Source organism: Apodemus sylvaticus, chromosome 7, assembly GCF_947179515.1.
Source record: "Apodemus sylvaticus chromosome 7, mApoSyl1.1, whole genome shotgun sequence".
NCBI classification, from domain to species: domain Eukaryota; kingdom Metazoa; phylum Chordata; class Mammalia; order Rodentia; family Muridae; genus Apodemus; species Apodemus sylvaticus.
Genome location: NC_067478.1, coordinates 70,497,281 through 70,519,643, shown reverse-complemented (window position 1 = coordinate 70,519,643; position 22,363 = coordinate 70,497,281). Strand labels below are relative to the sequence as shown.

At 41.0% G+C, this 22,363-nt stretch overlaps 2 protein-coding genes across 2 annotated transcripts in view; one reads left to right on the top strand and one right to left on the bottom strand.

Annotated features, from left to right (window-relative positions):
• The window catches only part of Cd276 (CD276 molecule), a 57,161-nt gene extending 49,056 nt beyond the window's left edge, over positions 1-8,105 (bottom strand). Inside the window, 2 exon segments of the mRNA XM_052188183.1 lie at positions 5,551-5,591; positions 7,936-8,105. Coding sequence (XP_052044143.1) covers positions 5,551-5,591; positions 7,936-8,008 — 114 coding nt within the window. The 5' untranslated portion in view covers positions 8,009-8,105.
• A 182-nt stretch (positions 8,106-8,287) lies between these two features.
• The window catches only part of Nptn (neuroplastin), a 69,467-nt gene continuing 55,391 nt past the window's right edge, over positions 8,288-22,363 (top strand). Inside the window, exon 1 of the mRNA XM_052188176.1 lies at positions 8,288-8,534. Within this exon, the coding sequence (XP_052044136.1) occupies positions 8,444-8,534 (91 nt within the window). The 5' untranslated portion in view covers positions 8,288-8,443. The remainder of the gene's footprint in view (positions 8,535-22,363) is intronic.

The following is a 22,363-nucleotide window of genomic DNA, read 5'->3' as shown; positions in this document are numbered from 1 at the left end:
AGAACTCACTCTGTAGACTAGGCTGGCCTTGAACTCAGAAATCCGCCTGCTTCTGCCTCCCAAGTGCTGGAATTAAAGGTATGTGCCACCACTGCCTGCATCATCACTCTCAGTCTTAATGTCCTGAGACAGAACCTTGAATTGAAACTACGGCAAAGAGAGCAGCAAGGAAGTCCTAAAGATCCTCCTGTCTCTGTCACTCACAGGGTTACAGGCATCCAACAGGCTTTTTATGTGGGTTTGAATTCAGATCCACATGTTTGTGCAGCAAGGACTCTTACCCACTGAGCTTACCTCTCTGCCCCAGGATTGAAATTGTTTAATAGTTCTCTGGTTGTTTTAAGGTGCCTTAAAGCTGGAAACTCAGAGTATTTACTCAACAGCACATTAGAGATTGCTATGTATCGACATCAACCAGGCCCCACCCCAGAGGATGGAGTTGAAATCTCCAGAGCCTGGGATCTGAATGGTGGTGTGCATATCTCTTTTAGTGCTGCGTTTTATTCATGCTCCCAAGTTGATTCTAATGTGTAGCCACAGAGGATCATTTCATTATTGTAACTTTCTCAGTTTCTCTTTACTCGCTCCTCTCCCCGAGGGCTCAAGAGTGAGGTTTCTGGTGAGCCATTGTGGGAAGGAATTGAGTGAGTTTGAGATGTGCCACTTAGAGAGGACATGTAAATGTCTGGTTTTGCTCCTCCCTTGTACCCTATGTTCCCCAGTAGTACTGGGAAACAGCATGTTCACTCACTGCCGTTGCCTGTGTCTGCACATACATGCAGCATTCAGGAGCAATTGTTTTCAAGCTGGTGTGGCTCGCAGACTACTGGAGATTATCCAATATAAACTTTATAAGGAGGATGCTTTAATTTCTATAGGCATATTCATGTTTTTCATTCAGTTATTTCCAAATCTGAGCAAGGATTAACCCCTAAGATCCAGCTCTAATCATAGAGAGCATAACCCAGCTGTTAGGCTGGTCTGCCTCATCCTCATCCCTATATTAGTCATCAAAATGGTTATGGTACCCAACGTTCTTTCTTAAAAATGAGAAGCATCCCAAGCTACTGTCAAGGGAACAAACATTATTCTAACCTTAGCAGACCCTGAGTGGGGAATTTGCCCAAAGGAAACTTGGCTTTATTCAGGATTTCTATTCCTGTACCAACATCATGACCAAAAAGCAAGTTAGGGAGGAAAGAGTTTATTCAGCTTACATTTCCACACAGCTGTTCATCACTGAAGGAAGTCAGGACTGGAACTCAAGCAGATCAGGAAGCAGGGGCTGATGCAGAGGCCATGGAGGGATGTTCCTTACTGGCTTGCTTCCCCTGGCTTGCTCAGCTTGCTTTCTTATAGAACCCAGGGCCACCAGCTCAGGGATGGCACCACCCACAAGGGACCCTCCCCCTTTGATCACTAATTGAGAAAATGCCTTGCAGCTGGATCTCAGGGAGGCATTTTCTCAATTGAGGCTCCTTTCTCTGTAATAACTCCAGCCCATGTCAAGCTGACACACGAAACCAGCTAGTACACTCAGAGAAAGATTCACGTTGCATAAAGAAAGTAATTCATCATAAGAGACTGTCCTCCTGTAGATCAGTGGTTCTCAACCTGTGGGTCCACTAAGACCATTGGAAAAAACAAATATTTGCATTATGATTCATAACTAGCAAAATTACAGTAATGAAGTAGCAACAAAAGTAATCTTATGGTTGGAGGTCACCACAACATGAGGACTGTATTAAGGGGTCACAGCATCAGGAAGATGGAGAGCCGCTGCTCTACACAGTGTTGCAGTATCCTCAGGATATTCAGTTTGGGTTCAAAAGGACTTTGATTCAAATTCTGTCTTGGTTGCCTGCCAAGCGGGAGCCGAGTTTTTTTTTTCCTAAGCCATGGTTTTCTTATGGAAATAGCTATTATGATAACCACATGGGATAGTGTGGAAATGCTTTCTAAGCTGTGGAAAGGTGTAGCAGATACAAAGTTGTTAGAATAAACTTGATGTCCTAGATGGGAAAACTGTAAGTGGGACCGTGTAAAGTTGACCCATATCACTCATGGCTTGGTGCTAGTTTTTGATGGTACAGAGAAGAGGGAGGAGACACTGAAGGCTGGTAACCTGCCAATCACTAGCATCTTAGGTGGAGGCAGAACCATCCCCTTTCCCTATAGAGACAGCAGCCTCAGGAGGGGGATTGAAAAGCTTGAGAGCAGTCATATGACAAGTTCCAGGACAACCTGGACTACAGAACAAGACTGATTCTTAAGCAATTAAACCAAACCAAACCAAACCAAGCCAAATAACAAAAAACAAAAACAAAGGCAATTGACAACTGCAAACCAATTGAACAAACAAACATAAACCCTGGACTTTCCTATTACTCTGGAAAACAGGGACAAAGGCTCATAGTGACCAAAACAGAATCTCTTGTCCTCTAAGCAAACAGATACTCATGATTGATTAAATCTGACTTGGAGGGGCTGGAGAGATGGCTCAGCGATTAAAAGCACTGACTGCTCTTCTGGAGGTCCTGAGTTCAAATCCCAGCAACCACATGGTGGCTCACGACCATCCGTAATGAGATCTGATGCCCTCTTCTGGTGTGTCTGAAAATAGCTACAGTGTACTTACATATAATAAATAAATCTAAAAAAACAAAACAAAACAAAAAACCTTTTTTTAAAAAAATCTGACTTGGAATGGGGTAGAAAATAAGGCATTCCATGTGAGTGATTGCTGTAGATGCAAATTCAGGCTACCACATACAGAGTAAGTTTGCTGGACAGGGTAAGTGCACTTTGAAGGTATGAGACTGTGCATGAAAGATGAAGTCATTCAGGGTCTGAAGAAATGGCTCAGCCATTAAGGGCACAGAGGACCTCAATTTGGTTCTCAGCACTTGTTGGCCAACAATAGTCTAAAGCCTGAGTTCCAGGGGATCTGACACCCTCTTCTGGCCTCCATGGGCACTGCATACACACGGTACACAGACATACATGCTGCAACAGAAACACCTACTCACATACAATAAAAATACATTTAAAATAATTTGTTTATTTTCATTTTATGTGCATTGGTGTTTTGCTTGTATGCATGTCTGTGTGAAGGTGTCAGATCTTGAAGTTACAGACAATTGTGAACTGTCATGTGGGTGCTGGGATTTGAACCTGGGTCCTCTGGAAGAGCAGTTAGTGCTCTCAGCCTTTTAGCCATCTCTCCAGCTCCATAAAGATTTTTTTTTAAATCTTTTCCTTTAAAAAAAGAGAATAAGGAGCTGGAGATATGGTTTGGTAGTTAAGAGCACTGGCTGCTCTTCCAGGAAACCCGGGGTTCAATTCCCAGCATCCCTGTGGCAACTCACACCTGTCTATAACTTCAATTCCAGGGAATCCAATACCCTCACACATACAGACCTGTACGTAAAATACCAATGCACATGAAATAAAAATAAATAAAAGTTATATTTATAAAAGAACCTTTTTTTTAAAAGATTTATTTATTATTATATGTGAGTACACTGTAGCTGTCTTCAGACAGACCAGAAGAGGATATCAGGTCTCATTACAGATGGTTGTGAGCCACCATGTTGTTGCTGGGATTTGAACTCAGGACCTTTGGAAGAGCAGCCAGTGCTCTTAACCGCTGAGCCATCTCTCCAGCCCATAAAAGAACCTTTATCTTAAAAAAAGAAAGAAAGTAGGAGGCATGAAACCTGATCTCAGGCAAGTTGTGGTTGTCTCAGGACACTGCTGGAGATTGGGGGGAGTGGGTGGTCACGGTAATGATGAATTCATGTGCTCCAAACTTGACCAAGAGGGAAAAGTAGAACGGAACAAAGAACACTTAGTAGGACTGACTGGTGGATGAGCAGTCTCAACGAGGTTGAGGAATTACAGCAAATGGGCTGCTAGCACAAGGCAACGAAAGAGTAGGTGTCAGTTTGTAGAGGAGACTTTCATAGTCCCTTTAAGGGAGTGGTTGGTTCCAGTGAGAAGGTTGTTAGAAATGAAAAGGTAAAAGAACTGACACGTCAAGGTACTGAATAGGCTCTCAGCATGGATGCTAAATGGATGTGCTGAGTTGAATGACAGTGCAATGAGCTGGAAAAAGGTGAGGCAAAGATTACATTGATTGGAAGGTCGGATGATGGCAGCCAAGATGAGCACCGCAATATATATGAATAGAAAGCTCTTTTAAGGTGCAGAGATCTTTGCAGGATGAAGACAGGAAGCCATTAGGAAGTTCAAGATCACCTCTAGGAACCCTACAACTCTATCATTTTGACCAATCTTCCAATGGCCAACTGAACCACATCAAACCAAACCAAGGGAAGCCTTTCCATTTGGGAATTACAGGCCTTACCACCAGGGGGCGCTACTAACACTGGAAAGACGACCTCCAAGGGATTCTCTGGAGGCCAGGAAAGTGTTTCAGCCTGAGCTCTGAGGACCCCTAGGGTTCTTCTGATACATTACAAGGAACTTAACAATCCTTGGGCACATCTGATTTTGTAGTTTTCTTAGTGTGTGTAAATAATAATCAGTTTTGTTTAAGACAGGACTTTGATTCCTGTAGCGTAGGCTGATGACCTGGATCTCACTATGTGGCCCAGCCTGACCTGGAACTTGTAGTGATCCTTCTGCCTCAACCTTCTAAGTATTGGTGTGAGCTACTATGTCTGGTAAGCCGTAAACCAACAATAACACCCCCTACATTTCTAAATTCTTTTAAGAAGTTCCCACATCAATAGGAGATTTTAGCTGTGTGTTTTAACAGCAGACAGAATCCAATAGTACTGTGACTGTCATGTGACCCGCTGATGTTTCCGCTAGGTAAAAAGGGTTCTTCATATCTGAGTGCTTTGTGAGTTGAATGGTAACACCCATAGGCAAAAGATTGCTCCTGAGTCAGCTTTTTTTTCCTCTGAGTCAGCTTTTTTAACGACATTGTCCCATTGGGGAGGGGAAATGCAAGCTGGAGTCTGAGCTGTGGTGGTGTCATGATCAGCACTGAAGTGCTTGTAACATGCTTTTGGCTGTGGTAGCCATCTTCCAGAACTCGCCAAAATGTCAAACACAAAGGGAAAGAGAGGCACCCTGTATGTGTTCTCTAGGCCTTTTAGGAAACATGGGGTTGTTCCTTTGGCCACATACATGCAAATCTACAAGAAGGGTGATAGTGTAGACGTCCAGGGAAGGGGCACTGTTCATAAAGGAATGCCCCTAAGTGTTACCACGGCAAACCAGAAGAGTCTTCAGTGTCACCCAGCATGCCGCGGGCATCACTGTGAACAAGCCAAGTTAAAGGCAGACTCTGGCCAAGAGGATCAACGTGCGGGCTGAGCACATCAAGCACTCACAGAGCGCCAGCCTGCGCCACCTGAGAAGCACACTGTGAGGACTAACGGGAAGGAGCCTGAGCTGTTGGAGCCCATTGCATAGAGTTCATGGCCTCATGTACAAAACGGAAATAAGGACCAAACTGAAAAAAAAAAGTGCTTGTAACACAATGGAAATTGTTCAAAATATTTCACATAAACTTACCCACTTTTTCTTCTTACAGTCTTTCAAGTCTTTCATTGTCCCTATTTGACAGATAAAGAGAAATTATTAGGTCACTGGGACAAAGATGCATAGATACTAGCGATGTGGTGGGGGTGGATTTTGATTTTATCATTTCTTATCCAGACTATTTCAGATTGCGCTATAAGAACAACCATGGGGGCTGGAGAGGCAGCTCGGTTGTTGAGAACACTTACTGCTCCTGCAAAGGATCCAGGACACCAGGTGGTGGTGGTGCACATCTTTAATCCCAGCACCCAGGAGGCAGAGGCAGGTGGATTTCTGAGTTCGAGGCCAGCCTGGGCTACAGAGTGAGTTCAGGACAGCAAGGGCTACACAGAGAAACCCTGTCTCAAAAACAAAACAACAACAACAAAAAAACCCAAAAAACCAATACCCCCCCCAAAAAAAAAACAACAAACCAAAACCAACCCAGAGGATCCAGGTTCAGGTCTCAGCACCCAACACTCACAACCATTGATAACTCCAGTTCCAGGGTTTCCAACATCCCCTTGTAGACTTTACAGGCATTGCAACACACACAGAACACAAACATACATGCAAGGAAAACATTCATACACATAAAATAAAAATTTCTAGAAGTGGGAAAGAGCAAGCATCCTTGAATTTCAATAGCGTAACTCAGAGATGTCATTGGCTCTGTGTGGGTGGACAGGAGCATTCAGCTTGTGCCAACTCAAGGATCCAAGTGGTTATCCCTTTCCTGTTACATGTATTTTCACGGTCATAGCCATTACCCACAAAATGGCAAAAGAGTCTGAAACCCTGGAAATGAATGAATGCTTCATTTGGAAAATGATGCATGCCACTTCTCAAATTTCATTGGCTGAGTCAGCCACATGCCACTCTCAACTTCAAGAGGGCAAGATGTGCTTCTAAAATAAGCCAGAGGCAAGTGAACCAGACTGTCTGCCATCGACAGTTATGCTTGGAGTTATGGGCAAAACCTGCCATCTCTTAGCCTCAGTTTCCCCTTCTATGAATGATACTTTTAAAAAGATTCCTCATTGCAAGTATAAGTAAGTTTGTTAGGATTTTTAGGAGGCAGAACGGTTACATTCAACAACAGCTTTCATCAGCTGAGAATCTTGCCTGCACTAAGCTATCTTTACAGGATGTCAGTGGAACAGCCTTTGTTCAGATGAAAATACCTGCTAGCCTCTTTATCACACATGCAGATTTGAGGTTCCAAACAGCTTTTCCTCTGTGAACATACCACAGAGATACAGGCCCAGCCCTTGCTGGAAAGCAGTCTGTGGCAGATCGTTGACTAGTTCTTGGAAAAGCTGGAGGGTTCTGGAGAGTTTGTGATGGTCTCCTTCCTCCAGATTTTCTAAACCCTTTGACTGTAGTCAGGTTAGCAGGCCAGTTTACGGCTTCTCATTTTCAAGCCACAGAGACACCCGAGGGTGTCTGTTGTGACTCAGAGATGAGCTAAGCCGCAGAAAACACTCCTTGGCTAACCACAAGTGCAGAGGGTGGTACAGGAAAGATAAACAAGCCAACTCCCCCAAACCTGTGTGTGTGTGTGTGTGTGTGTGTGAGGGAGAGCCTGGCCGCACTTGGAGGCCAGACGTCAACTTCCAGGTATCTCCCTTAACTAGTCTTCACTTTTTTGGGGGGTGGCGGGGAGAATGCTCAGTTTTTGAGGCAGTCTCTCACTGAACCTAGAGCTCATGGACTGGCTAGGAAGACTAGTCAGCAAATTGGAGAGTTCTTCTCTTCTTCAGTCTGGAATTGCAGCAGTGGCCCTGGTGGCCATCTTCCTCCCTTTTACGCTGGGAAACTCAGGTCTTCACGGCTTGTGTATCAAGCATTTTTAAGGACTATGGCATCTCCCCAGTACTCCCTTCTCGCAAAAGAAGGCATTTCTCAAATTTCCATGCAACATGGCTAAACTCCTTTTTGATGGCCTCTTTCCTATGGGTCTTTTGACTCTTGATACACTAGTCTGAACTGTGAACAGAGTGGAAACTATTTTCTTCTGGGTTTCCTCTACCAAAGAGTCTGCCTATTACTGGACACACTGTGACTTCCTTGTAGAATTGTATCTACGGCCCTGCATAGGCTAGTTCTTCAGGCCCTCAGAGCTAGTGAAGCTAAAATAAGGCCAAGATAGGTGGGGGTGGGGAGGGCACAGGTAGGGAGGAAAAGGAGGACACTTGAAGGCTGAGGGAACAGATGTCCGTGCAAGAAAGCACAGCGATCGTAACACTGCCTGGAAGGGGAAAAAAAAAAAAAAAAACACGAAGCAGGGAGGTAGTGGCCAGATACCTCTAGCGGTCTCTGGTCAAAGTCCAGAAGGAAGAGGAGGTTTTTGATAAGGGGCAATAATGGGAAACTTACAAGCAGGGTCTAGTGTATCCATTTCGGAACTTAGAGCAGTAACGCTTGAAAGACAGGATGGGTGGGGGAGCATTGTTTTCTCAATGCTTCCTCTAATTTATGGGCGCTAGGATTCCACAGAAGGGAAAACTGTACTCTGCCGTCCTCCCCCGTGGAAGAAGGAGCGGGTGGAGTCCCCGCCTCGCCCCATCACGTGGACAGAAGTGCTCTTCGCACGTGACCTCTCTTGCGCTAGGCCAATCAGCCTCTGCAGGGGCGGGGACTTTGGGCGAGGGCTTCTTCTCGCGAGCCTTGCCGCCGGCGCCCCTGGGCCGCCCACGGCCCCCAGCGGAGGTCTCGCGAGGCTTGGACGCTGCGGCGGTAGGAGGAGGACGGGGAAGGACGGAGCTCGGCCGCGGCTGCCTCCCTCGTTCACTCCCTCGCGCGCTCGCCCGCCCCCTCCCTCCCTCCCCTCCCTTCCCCGGCCCCGGCCCCGGCCCATTCGCTGCGCGCTCTCCGCCTAGGGAGGATGTCGGGCTCTTCGCTCCCCGGCGCCCTGGCCCTCTCGCTCTTGCTGGTCTCTGGCTCGCTCCTTCCAGGGCCAGGCGCTGCTCAGAACGGTAAGCCGAGGGGCCGGGGGCGGGTCGGGCGGGGGCGCCCGGCTCTGGCAACCAGAGGGTCCGGGTCCAGGCCTGAGGGGGATGCCGGAGCCGGCAGCGGGCGGCTGAGGCGAGGAGGTGCTTCGTTGAGAGGTGGAGGCGTCGCTTTGGTGCGAGCCCGGGGCTCTGTAGACAGGTCTGCGGCGTGGGGCTCTTCGCGCACCGGGAGCTGGAGTAGCGGGGGCGGCTCTGGAGAAAGCGGCGGGAGACAGGCGTTCGAGTTCGAGCTGTCGGAGGGGTGGTGTCGGCGAGAGAACCGGGCTCCGCGGGCGCTGACACCCGGGATTCGACTGGGGCCCTGGAACCCGGGTGACATTCTGCAAAATGGGAGGAGGGGGGCAGCTAGGGTCAAAAGCATACCGTAGAATACTTAGGAGCAGCCGGCTGCTTGAGTCTCTTAAGGAGAGGGGTTAGTAAGAGATTCGGGGAACCTTGGATTTGGGTGTAGAAGGGGGAAGGTGGGCGGAAAGATGATGGAGTGGGTTGACTGCAGTAGGGGGACCTGGAAAAGAGAAGCAGCAATGTCTCCAAACGAGCTGGGGGAAGAGGGCTGGGTTTTGCCAAAGAGGGTGGAGTGCTGGGCATTCTAGGGTAGCGGTTGGGAAAGCAAAAGGGAGTTTCTAAATAAGGAGAGGAAAATGAGCAGAGGATGCGGGGAAAGCTATAAAACCGAGGTAGAGGAAATATCAGGAAAGTAAAGGGTGCCTGGGTATTGTGGTAGGAGTGGAGGAAGACGAAAAATAAGGGAAGAGAGTAAAATGCAGGAAGTCGGGGGTGTGATGTTGCTCTGTAGCGCGGCGGATACATTAAGGAGGGGACTAGTTGTGGCAAATGCTGTATGTATGATGTTAGTTCGGCCTTTCAGGAGGTCTGGGACACAGCCACATCTGCAGTGGTGGGATTGAAGGCAATGCGAGACGGTGGCAGGGAGATGGAAGAAGTGGGCTTTTAGAACTAAAAGTTTCAAGACTGCAAAGATGTTATTTCTGAGGAATATGAATGTGGTCTCTGGAATGTGTTTAAGGTACAGTGGAAGTGAGAGAATTGGGCTTTGAACTGAAGCTTTTTAGAGAAAATGGTGAAAGATAATAGGCTTGGGGGAGCTAAACATGACAGATTCAGCTGGACAGCATTGTTACAGTCCGTTGTTGAACCGGTCATTTAGTTACAAACCTAAAAGGATAATGAACCTAATTGAGCTATTGTGGAAACAACTATTAGGAGATTTAAAGATTTATTTTTTAAACATGAAAACATTAATGAGACGTTGGTTAGGGATAGGGAACCATACATTGGCTTTAATATTCAAATTTCTTCGTTGTTATGCTAAAACAATTAAAATTGTACTTGTCTGGAATTGAAATGACTTTCATTAAAACAAAATCAGTCAGAGCCAGTGTAGTTCAGTAGTTTGAAGACAAACTAAGCCTAAAATACTAGAGGATACAGTGAAAATGTATCACATTTGGTATTGGGGGGGAAAGTCACTTAATCAAATTATACAAGGGAATTTTATGCTCTGTGGCTTTATTACTGCATGAGTTAGAAAGGAAACATTTGTTTCTTATATTGAATACATTTCCTAAAGATATGGATGCTTCCATCCCCTTTTCCTTTAAGTATGAAGCTATAGAAGGGAAAGGGTAAAGTTAGCCTGATTAGCTTAGTATGTATGTATGTATGAATGTATGTGTGTATGAATCATTTATCATAGATGTGATAACAACATGAGTTTAATTCTGATTTCAGTTATATGTGGAAATAGCATGGTTTCATTTTGCACTATAGGTGAGAGATTCTTGATCTTAGATATTTAATCTCTGCTGGCATAAGTTGTTTCTGATGATTTATAATATGGTAAATTGTAGTTTCTTAGCAACTAGGCAAGGTTTTTGGATAGGCCTGTAAAGACTCATCTGCTCTTAGTGATAATATGTTCTAAATACAGAGTAGTGCAGCCTTTCTCTTGAAATGAGCTTGGATTTAGTCACATGACAGGGCTAGTAAAGTGACTATGAACCCATAGTTGAGCTAAATATAAACTGAATTCAAGAAAGAAATGGTTACTTCTGAGTTTATATGGTTAAGGATGCCATTTTAAAGTTTTTTGCAACATGTCTCAGTGATAATATTTAAGCTTTCTGTTGATTATAGTCCTGTAATAGTCTGATTTTGTGTCCTCAAGTGTTTTTACTTTTTTTATACAGTGATTCAGAAAGAGATACCATATTCCACGTGATATTTAAATGTTAGACATATTGATTATAAAAATAATGCTTTGGAAAGTCAGTCTTAGAGTCACTGTTTCTGGATTGAAAATGTGGCAGTTTAGATTAGGCATAGGGATTCAAGTACGTTTTATTTTCCATATAAATATTCAGACTTGTAAGGTCATAGTTTCTTATAAAAACCCTTATTTTTTGTATATATCACCCACCAACAATTCAAAATTTTTAAGATACTCAAAGGTTTTAGGTTAAAATTGAACATTAAACCAAGCAGTGTAATGTGATCTAAAGCACAGGGATGCAGAACTGGTGTTTTGTTTTTTTGCATATGTATGTGTGTGTGTATATCTATCTATCTATCTATCTATCTATCTATCTATCTATCTATATCTATCTATCTATATCTATATCTATATATATATATACACATACATATATATGAATGACTAGAGCTCAAACGTTTGTAAATACTAGGCAAGCATGCTACCATCAAGCTATCTTCCCAAGAACTGGGTTTGAATTCTAATTCTCTACAGCTAAGTGACTCCGAGTAAGGCAAGCCTTAGTTTGATCTGTGAAATGGGGATTACAGTGTTAGTCCCAATAGGGAGGATGTAAGGATTGAATGAGGTAATGAGTCTAGATGAATTTTATTCTGATAATATTGCCGCAAATTAAGATTTGATTTCATTGTAGATCTTAGTTTTAGCCATAACAATTATCCTTAAAAATAGCATGATTGCTTTTCTTATGTGTATTAAACACTTATGAGAGCTTCTATCATTATGAATACAAGGAAATAGGTCATTTGAAGGTCCTTTACAGAGATTTGTGCCAATCATGTTGCTGCAATTGAAATTCTGGTGAGGAAGTTCATATTCTGTTTAATTGGGAGGTTTCATGGTATTCTTTTCTCCTGACCTTGCCCGCAAATGAGTACACTTTCATAAGGGTCAGGTGTTGCCTTTTTATAGAACACCGTTGTTGTAAAAGAAGTAGAATGTAGTACCTAGAAGATATTCCAGAGTTTTATAGGTGTTAGCTGAATGAATGAATGTGGGATGGAATGTAAAATGTAATATGTTCATCCTGAAACTTATTACATTAGATAATTAATACTGTAGGGGCAAATAGAGAATCTAATGAATTTTCTTATTAACAGCTTCATTTGAAGAAACCATTTTGCTTAGGTGGCTCTAGATAGCTGTGAACATTATGCTCACAATGCTAGTGTCTGCACGAGGTGATCCATGAATCTTTTTGTCAAGTGCTGTTTGCTTAAGTTGTTTGGCAGTTTGCTTTAGACTATTTTTCAACTTAGAGTGAACTGAAATGAATATCAGAAAAATAAAACTATCAGTGATAGCCGGGGCACAAATGCCAAGCAACAGATTTAAGCATAATTAAAATACTATTTAACTAGAATAAGGAAACTACCTTTGAATAAAGTCTTTCCTAAGGAGACTGGATGTCTTTAATCTCTTCACACACTTTTGTCAGGGATCTAGAAGGAAAGGCCATTTGACTACAATAGAACCTATTTCTTGGCTCATTTTATAGTTACTGAGTCCATGTTGAGAGACGTGTGTGTGTGTGTGTGTGTGTGTGTGTGTGTGTGTGTGTGTGTGCAGACACAGAGCTTAACCTCTAAGTATGCCAAAGTTTAACAGAAATTCAAAGAAAAAAATTTAAATAGAGATGTACTCCACAGTTAATTTACCTGCTGCCAAAAATTAAGATTTGATTTCATTGTAGATCTGATTTCCTATGAGTTATATATATATAATTTGGTTTTTGTTTTTTTTTTTTCGAGACAGGGTTTCTCTGTGTAGCCCTGACTGTCCTGGAACTCACTCTGTAGACGAGGCTGGCCTTGAACTCAGAAATCCACCTGTGTCTGCCTCCCAAGTGCTGGGATTAAAAGTGTGTGCCACCAGTATAATGGCGAGTTATATTTTCTTGACAGTAGACTGTTACAAGAATTTTTTTGCTTTTTCAATATAGTTTTTCTGTAAAGCATTTCCTTGTAGGCTCTAAGGCAGTGGTTTGTGGGCTGTGACCAATCAAACAACCCTTTTCTCCGGAGAGTCACATATTGGATATGTTGTATATCAGATATTTATGTTGTGATTCATAATAGTAGCAAAATTGCAGTTATGAAGTAGCAACAAAAATAAGCGTATGGTTGGGGGTCAGCACAACATGAGGAACTGTATTAAAAGGTTACAGCATTAGGAAGGTTGAGAACCACTGCTCTTAAGTAACATGCTACTGTACTATCATTTTAATTTTATTAAAAATATCTTTTTCAGTGCTGAGGTTAAGTTTAGGGCTTCTCAGATGTTAGGCAAGTGCTCTATCTCTCGATTTTATTTTTATTTAAAAATTTCTCACACTTATTTACCTGTGTGTATGTGTTTCTGTGCATTTGTGAATAGGGGTTCATTTCTTGGTACACCTGTCTATGTCAGAAGACAAACTTCATAGTCTGTAATCTGTTATCTTCTACCATGTAGATTTTGAGGATTGAAGTCAGGTTGTCAGGCCTGGTGATTTGGTGGCAAAGATGACCACCTGTGACTTACAAAGGTGCTCTGTGAGTTTGTAATGTTTTTAAATAAAATGTTCTTTGGAATTTGGAACTACGAAATGTATGTTTCCTCCATTGTTTTATTTTTATATTATTTTCTATTTTATTTTTTTGAGACGGGTTTTTTTGTTCAGCAGCTTCTTACTTTGAACTTGTACTCTCATACTTCCCCCCCCTGAGTGCTAGGGTGTATAGACTTCTTGTATTGAACCTGTACTCTCATACTTCCCCCTGAGTGCTAGGGTGTATAGACTTTTTTTTTTTTTTTTTATGCTTTGGGAAGGAGATAGGGTGCTGTTATCTGTTCAAATGAAATATATGGGCAAATGAGTGACTGTGTTGAACACCATATAGAAGGTATTCATAGTTTGATAATAAAATCACACACAGAAGCTTTAGAAAATGGATTTTATAAAATGATTTCTGTTGTTTAACTCATTCTGTCTTAAATCGTTGTTTAAAAAAAAAACAATCTGGACAGGGTCAAACAATAAATGAAGTTTTGAGAGAAAGGGAAAGCCAGAAGGTTGTAGAAGGACAAGGAGAAAAGCTGGGTGTTTGATTGAGGAATGGGTGGATCTTCATCTGAGAAACATCTGGAGGAACAGAAGCTGCTAGAAAGAGTAGTAGGATGGGGCAAGAGGAATGACTTTCAGTGGTTAAGAACTCATACTGTTCTTCTAGAGGATGAAGGTCGTAGCTCCCAGCTGCTTTTGACTCCAGCTTTGGTTTCCATGGGTACTTGTACTTGTGTACACATACACATGTAGATATATAATTACAAATAATAAGAATAAATCTTTAAAAAAATCGTAGTAAATAAATTGACACATCAAAATTGCAAAAGTGGTACAGAAGCACTTCCTGTGAACAACTTGACTTTGATAATGATTGTGAACAAAAACATTTTACATAAATGGACAAACGACATTGATAATGTAGAGTTTAATTTTAACCTTGTTAATACATTTTAAAACTCAACTTGTGAGGCCTTTGAAGGCTTTTTTGTTAATCTTTTTTATTTTATGAATATGAGTACACTGTCGCTGTCTTCAGACACACAGAAGAGGGCATCAGATCCCATTACAGATGGTTGTGAGTCACCATGTTGTTGCTGGGAATTGAACTCAAGACCTCAGAAGAGCCGTCAGTGCTCTTGACCACTGAGCCATCTCTCCAGCCCACACCAGCATTTTTAATCACATTCAAGTATTTCCTCTTATTCTAAAAATTATTAAGCTTAAAATACATGTCAATACCTTAAGGCCTTTCCTGGTAGAATGCTGACTAGGTCCAGTGCAGGAGTGGGTTAATGTTATTGACTGTACTTTCCTTCCCTGCCATATTTTTCGATGGGTAGGTTTGATGATATCTCCGCTGTCTTCCAGTTCCAAAAATGACTTAGTTCTTAGATCTAGTGTAGGTTCTGTCTCCAGTGGGTCTTTATAAGCTTCTGTTTTTATAAGCTTTTAGAAACCTACTTTAGGGACAATGATAAATATTAAGACATGTACTGTTTTGAAATTTGACTTTCTCTGAGTATTCTTCAAACAGTACTTGCAGTTCTTGTTTTAAGGAGGACAGAACAGTAACTGTTACAGAGATTGCAGCTCAGTGCAGAAATTGCCACTGTGAATTAAAAACAATTAAATGAATATTTTTGCTAGGAAGATATTTGTATTCCTGTTGGTTGAACACTGTTTGGTTAATGAAAAGACAATGAAATAACACTTAACTATTACTACTTTTTAAATGTTATCCTTTGAGGAAATCTGTTTTTGTATATGACTTATTTTAACTATATTTCTAAAATACACTCCAAATCTCTTTGTTGTGGGTAAAGGAGGCTGCCCAAATATCTGAATTAAATCCAAGAAAGTTACTAAGTTAATAGCCCTTAGAAACAACACATAAAATAAAAAAAAATTTCTGTGTGCATACATGTATATATGTATAATGTATATGGGCACTCAATGAGCCTCAGTGTATGTTTTGAGGTCAGAAAACAACTTGTAGAAATTGATTCTCTCCTTTCACCAAGTGGGTTCCCAGGATTCAATTCAGGTCAACAGGCTTGGCACAAGTAGTACTTTTACCCACTAAGACATCTTGCCTGCCCAAACCAAACCACAGTTTATCAGCTTAGTTATCATGCTTGTTGTACCCATTTCTTCTTTTCTATTTTTGTTAGAATTGTAAACATACAGCAAATAAACTACAAGTGGTGGCACATGCCTGTAACCTCAGTGATTGGGAAATGGAGGCAGGAAGATTAAGAGTCTTAACATGATCTTTGGCTACATAACAAATTGAAAACCAGCCTGGGTTCAGTAGAACAAAATCAATCCAACAAACAACCCAAAACCTAAAGAGATCTCCTTCATTCTAATCATGTAGTTGCAGGAGCTGTCAACTCTATCTTGGTTGTTTACTAACTGAAAATAACCTAAGTGCAATTTTTGCACTACAAACTAGAATTTTTCATGATCTAAAATACACTGTGAAGGATTTTTTTTTTTTTTTTTTTTTTTTTTTTTTTTTGGATTTGGTTTTTTCAAGACAAGGTTTCTCTGTGTAGCCCTGGCTGTTCTGGTACTCATTATGTAGATCAGGCTGGCCTCGAACTCAGAAATCTGCCTGCCTCTGCCTCCCAAAGTGCTGGGATTACAGGTGTGTGCCACCACTGCCGGCTCACTGTGAAGGATTTAATTTGTAGTACAACAGTGTATTTGATTCATAAGATGTTAAAATAACTTTAAGATTATAAGAATTACTGTTGGCAGACAGGTTGGTATGTTTGTAATCCCAGAAACCAGGAGGTTGAAACAGGAGGGAAAAGAGTTTGAGACTAGTCAGGGTTACATAGCAGGACTCTTTCTTCAAAATGTGTGAGTGAGTACGTGCGTGTATGTCTGTGACTCAGATGGAAGAATAGTTTATTAGGACAGTGAGATGGCTCATTGGGTAAAGTTGCTTGCTACCTAGCCTGGTAACCTGAGTTAAATTCCCAGAACCAGTCTCCTGCAAGCTGTTCTTTGACCTCCACATAAGGTACACTGTGGTACACCTGCCTCCTTCCCCCAATGCATTGACTCACATAAATAGAATAATAAAGTTCACAGCTAATGCAGTATATTTAACATCTGGTGAAACAGTGTAAGAAAATTATAGTGACCATCTCAGTTGATTTAACAGTTCTTATTGGGCTATGACAGTTTGAAAATAGTCTTCTTAGTAGAAATAGTGACTGCTTGAATACTGTATTTCTTGTATTCTTTCAGTACATCAAAATTCTTACCATATTTTAGAGTATAATGAAAAACAGATGTGAGTTGTTTTTAATGAATAATATATTTATATATATATTTATATTACTTAAAAATTTATAAAATTTCTAGGGCATTGACTACTAGATCTTAAACATTTTTTTCTAAAAATTTACAAAATTATAAATATAATCTCCATCTTTTCTTTGTAATAAAAAAAAATCATAACGAACTCTTCCCAAGATAGTGATAGAAGGGTAAACATGTATTTTTAAAAATTGTAGACTACATTTTCTATTGTACCTTTAAAGAAAGAAAACTCAAGAGGGATTCTAAAAATATAGGGTATGTGTGCTTCTCTTTACTTTTAGGAATTTTCTTCTGAATTCCCTGAGGGAATTTTCTAGAATCTCAGTCTAAACTTTTAGCAAACACAGTAGTCCCTCTCCAAGGTTGTCTTTTCACCTTGAACACTTGCAGTGACTACTTGACAAGCAGTCCATTCACTGTTGAGTAGCTCTGTTCAGAAGGTCTCCTTAATGGAATTGAAGCCTCCATTAAGGTAACTTCTGTCCTTGGGCCCAGCTCTGTCCTCCAAGGGAGTGTTGGAAGGAAGGATAAACCTTCCATCTTATACTACTACTTTTCATTGCTGAAGTGATTTCTAGGACTCATTAGACATGATTGTCTCCACATCTAATGAAATCCAAACTATGAAGTAACAAACTCATTTTTTTAATTTGTATACCCACCCCCACCCCACCCCCAGACAGGGTTTCTCTGTGTAGCTCTGGCTGTCCCGGAACTCACTCTGTAGACCAGGCTGGCCTCGAACTCAGAAATCCACCTGCCTCTGCCTCCCAAGTGCTGGGATTAAAGGCGTGAGCCACTACCACCCAGCCAATTTGTATAATCTTAATTTTAATATGTAGAAAAGATAACCAGCATTACTTTATATAAATGAAGCCATAACTGAAAACAATCAGGAGGTGATATGTGCTGTTGCTGATTAACTAGGAAAGTTGTTCCTTTGCTTTGTGGTAGTTTGTCCCTGGCATGAAAAACCCACTTCCTCTAATGTGCATCTGAAGAGGGGACTTCTGTAGTGCTGTCCCAGAAAGTGTTGACCAGCACCAGTGTTTGGAATAAATACAGGAGCAAACTACAACACCATCAGTTAATTTATAGTTAGGCCTTTAACTTCTGTAGGAAAGGTGACATCTGAGATAAGTGTATTACAGTAATGTCAGCTTTTTCTCAGAAACAACTTTGAGAAGATAGTGATGATGATAGGTGACTTTGAACAACCATTTAGTTTAGGAGATGTCTGAATGTAGCTGTAAATTTGGAGTTAATTTGGCTTCGTATATTGGATCTCACAACCTGTGGATCACATATCAGATAATCTGCATACCAGATATTTACATAACAATTCATAATAGTAGCAAAATTACAGTGTTGAAATAGCAATTAAATAATTTTGTGGTTGGGGGGTCACTAAAACATGAGGAACTGTTTTAAAGGATCAAAGCCTTGGGGAGGTTGAGAATCACTGTTTTAAATGAAATAAAGTTTTTTTTTTTTGTTTTTTGTTTTTTTGGATTTGTTCCTCTCTTCCCCCCCCCCCCCCCCCACAGGGTTTCTCTGTATAGCCCTGGCTGTCCTTGAACTCACTCTGTAGACCAGGTTGGCCTCGAACTCAGAAGTCCGCCTGCTTCTGCCTTCCCGAGTGCTGGGATTACAGGCGTGCGCCACCACCACCTGGCTTGAAATAAAAGTTTTTTTAATGTTAAAAAAATACATTTTTATGTATGGAGCCATGCCCCCCCCCCCCATTACAGTGGGTTGGAACTTTCTATCCTCCTTCCTCCTCACTTCTTATCCCTCTGCTGGAGTTACAGAAATATGCTTCCTCACTCAAGTTTTATGAGTCAGTTGCTTGTTTTGTTTTGTTTTCAGACAGCAAGTAGAATATTGCTGTGTAACTTAGGCAGGCCTCAAAGATGGCAGTGATCCTTGTGCCTTAGCTTCCTGAATGTTGGGATTACATGGATGTCCCTTCATAACTTACTTTATTTATTTATTTATTTATTTATTGGTTTTTTGAGGCAGAGTTTCTCTGTGTAGCCCTGGCTGTCCTGGAACTCACTCTGTAGACCAGGCTGGCCTCGAACTCAGAAATCTGCCTGCCTCTGCCTCCCAGAGTGCTGGGATTACAGGCGTGCGCCACCACTGCCCAGCACTTTATTTATTTTTAAAGATTTTCTATTTCTATTTTATGCGTATATATATTTTACCTGCGTGTATGTCTGTGTACTGTATGCATGCCTGGTACCCACAGAGGTCAGAAGAGGGGAGTCCACTGGACTAGAAGTTACTTAAAGTTGTGAGCTGCCATGTAGATGCTGGGGTCCTATACAAGAGCAGAAAGTGCTGGTTACTGCTGAGCCATCATCCCAAGATGCATGCTATCTTAGTTTCGAACAATCTGGTGATTTTCACAAGGCATTTATCAGTACTGTCAGCATATACTGTTACAAGTATGTTACTGGCAAAGTATAGGTTTTTCACCCTCCCTTATTTGAACCTGGGGCTGGGAAGGTAGTGGTAAAGTGAAGCCACAATACTTTTAAGTATTATTGTAATGAAAACAACTTTCCTAGAATGTTTAGTTGTCCTTAAATTAGGAATTGTGGTCCTTCTTCTCTAGACTTTCTGCCTTTTTGGTAGTGACTGAGTGCAGACTGGAAGCCTGGAAGCACCGCTATCTTCTGAGCTGTTTGCTCACTGGGCTGCTGCTGAGGGGGCCATAAATGGGTATGTGTGGGTGGGGTGGGTGGGGAGGTGCACTTCCAGTTGTTAGTGAAGAATCACCTTTTATGAAAGGTCTAAGTGCAGGATAGTTTTCTTCATTTTGGGTGTTGCTACTTATAGGGAGAAATATATTTTAGTAGGACATATTAAGATGTCCTTCCTTCTGTTGGCAGTTCTCAATGAAATGCTTTCCAATGTAGAATTTGAAGGAATGTGTTACATTTAACTTCATATTTTGAAATTATACAAGTTTGGGCATTACAGGTCAGTAGGAAAAAAATAGCACAGCAGTTTCAGCATTGAAATTATATTCATTAATGCCGTATCTCAAGTTTTACCAAGGGAGATGAGTGAATGGCCTTAATGCAAACCAGGAAACTGCTACCTGGAAAAGAGCAAGTACAAAGCAGTTTCAAATAGCTGGCAGTGAACTGTCATTGTTTTACCTTTAAAGAGGCAACATAGTGACCACATAATAAATGACTGTATAACATTGATACTGTTTTCTTACTAAGATTGAACTACAAATAATTAAGAATACCTTCTATCTACATTTAGGAGAGAATGTGGATAATTCTACATTGATGGTAGTTTTAAGATTCAGGAGCTAAACTTAGGAAAAGGGAGCACTAGGGGGATGTGGTTGTCTATTAATACCTTCAAGGTAGCAGTGTAAATGAAGTAAGGGAATTAGGCAGTCTCCAAAGATGGATGGGCTGTATGAAAGAGCAAAGGCCTAGAGCTTGGGGAAGAAAAACAGAGGTTTAGCATTTGATGGTTTTTTAATGAAACTAGCAGAATAGAGTTATTTGCACTTATCGTTGTCAGATTCGGCATAAATAGGGCAAGCGCTGCTTGAAGGGGCAAAACAAAGCAAAACTCTGGTTGCAGGCAGCACTTGGTTTGGAGTTCAGTAGGAGCACAGTAAAAGTAAAACAACATAATAAATAGGAAATGAAATGGGCTTTCCCCAGATTGTAAAGGGTCATAAATCATTGCTAGTTCTAAAGTTCTACAGCTATAAAATTTTTATTAGTTTTTAGGAAGATTGGTAGTAAGTAAAACAGGATTTGTTTAACTATAACCTTTATGAGCAACTTTTTTTTTCTTCAGTTACCAAGAAACAGTCTAAATTGTTGAATGCACAGTAGCTTCACTAGTTCACTGAACCTCATTTGGGATCTACTAAATTCTTTTTTGGCAGTTAGGAATTAGGTCTTTCTTTCATGTGGCAAAAATGTGCTATTAGGAAAGCTGTACCATCCAAAAGGAGAACTCATAGTACTTTTATTAGTCAAAATTCTTCTGGGTTCTAGTTCTAATGAAGTACCTTTTTTTAAAAAAAATAAATACAAAACATGTATTTGAGAAATAGGAGCTGGTGTTGTAATTGTGGTAGGGATAGGAATTTACTTGTTGGAGTGGAGGCTTGCCAGGTAAAATGTTGAATGCCAATTTAGATATAATTTTCAAAGAGGCAGTGAAGAGATCGTTATTAGCCAAATATTAAGCCTTTTTTCTTTTTCAGGGGAAGGGCATGGATATAGTCTCACTGTGTAGCTCGGGCTGACTTTGAACTTGTAGGGGAGATGAATAAGAAAATGTGTGTGTATGTGTGTGTGTGTGTCTGTGTCTGTGTGTCTGTGTGTAATTTAGCCTTTCCATTTAAAACTTTAATGATAGGCTTATAACTTGGTGTGTGTGTGTGTGTGTGTGTGTCCATGTGTCCTGTCTGTAGTCTCAGCAGTTGTAAGGTGGGAACAGAAGGATTAGAGAAGATCAAGGCTATCTTCAGCTTACATATATGGAGTTACCAAACCAAACCAAAACCTATATAGAAAGCTTTCTAAAGTAGATTAATATGGGAAAAATTATGTTACATTGCATGCTTTGAGAAAATACAGCTTAGATATGTGGAGTTATTTGGATTACATGTTAATTCTGTATGTGTTTTCTTCAGCTACCTTGTTTGACAGTTAAAATTAAAACTTTGAAAATTAAAACTGTTTTCATGAAGATAAGCAGAGGACCTCACTGAGCTCTACCCACACTCTATTACTGATTCTGATTTTTGTCTACCTAAAATTCTTTTTAAAACTTAGCAGTATTGCCTGAAAAAGTGACAAGGTACTCTGGGACCGTGCGATCGAGGCTTGTCCTTTTTTACATTTTGTTTAGAGGTTGGAACGTGATATTATTGACTTTGCAGAAAGAAAAGTTTGTACAAACAGGGCTGATCACATCCCTTCTGATGAGTACAGAGTAAATTTTACTTGCTGAAATATAACCATCTGCTCTAAAGAATCAGAGAAAAATGAGTTAAAGAAGAGGGATATAATCTCTTTGCAGTTAAAATCAACAGTAAGAAACCTTGGTTTCTGAGGTGTTTTGTGGTGTTGGGCATTGAGACTAAGGGCTTGTTCATGCTGTATAGTCGTTTTTCTCACTGAGCTGTATCTCCGGCCCTTAAGAGTTTGGTTAATAAGGTCTTTGAGTAGTGGCATATCACTTTATGTCAGTAATTTAGTTGAAGAAATCTTACCCTCTAACAATTGAGGATGGTGAGTATAGGAATAAGTAACATTAACTTCCCAGGAAGAGTGGAATTAAGTGTAACATGAAGCATAATCACAGCTGAACTTACATGTTTCCTTTTGAAATTTATTAGGTTCTGTCAAGAAAGATCAATCTGAGAGGTGGTGAGCTTGAGTAGAAAAGGCACTGGGCTTGGTAGGAGTCAGAAATTTTCTTTTTCCACTTTAGTTACTATGTCAGTGTAAAAAAGGCTGTCATTCTACTCAGAGATCTGACTCCCAAGTGGTGGGATTGAAGGTGTACACCACCTCAGCCCATAGGAATTTTCTATAATTTTCAAAGTATGTGTGCAGCTCT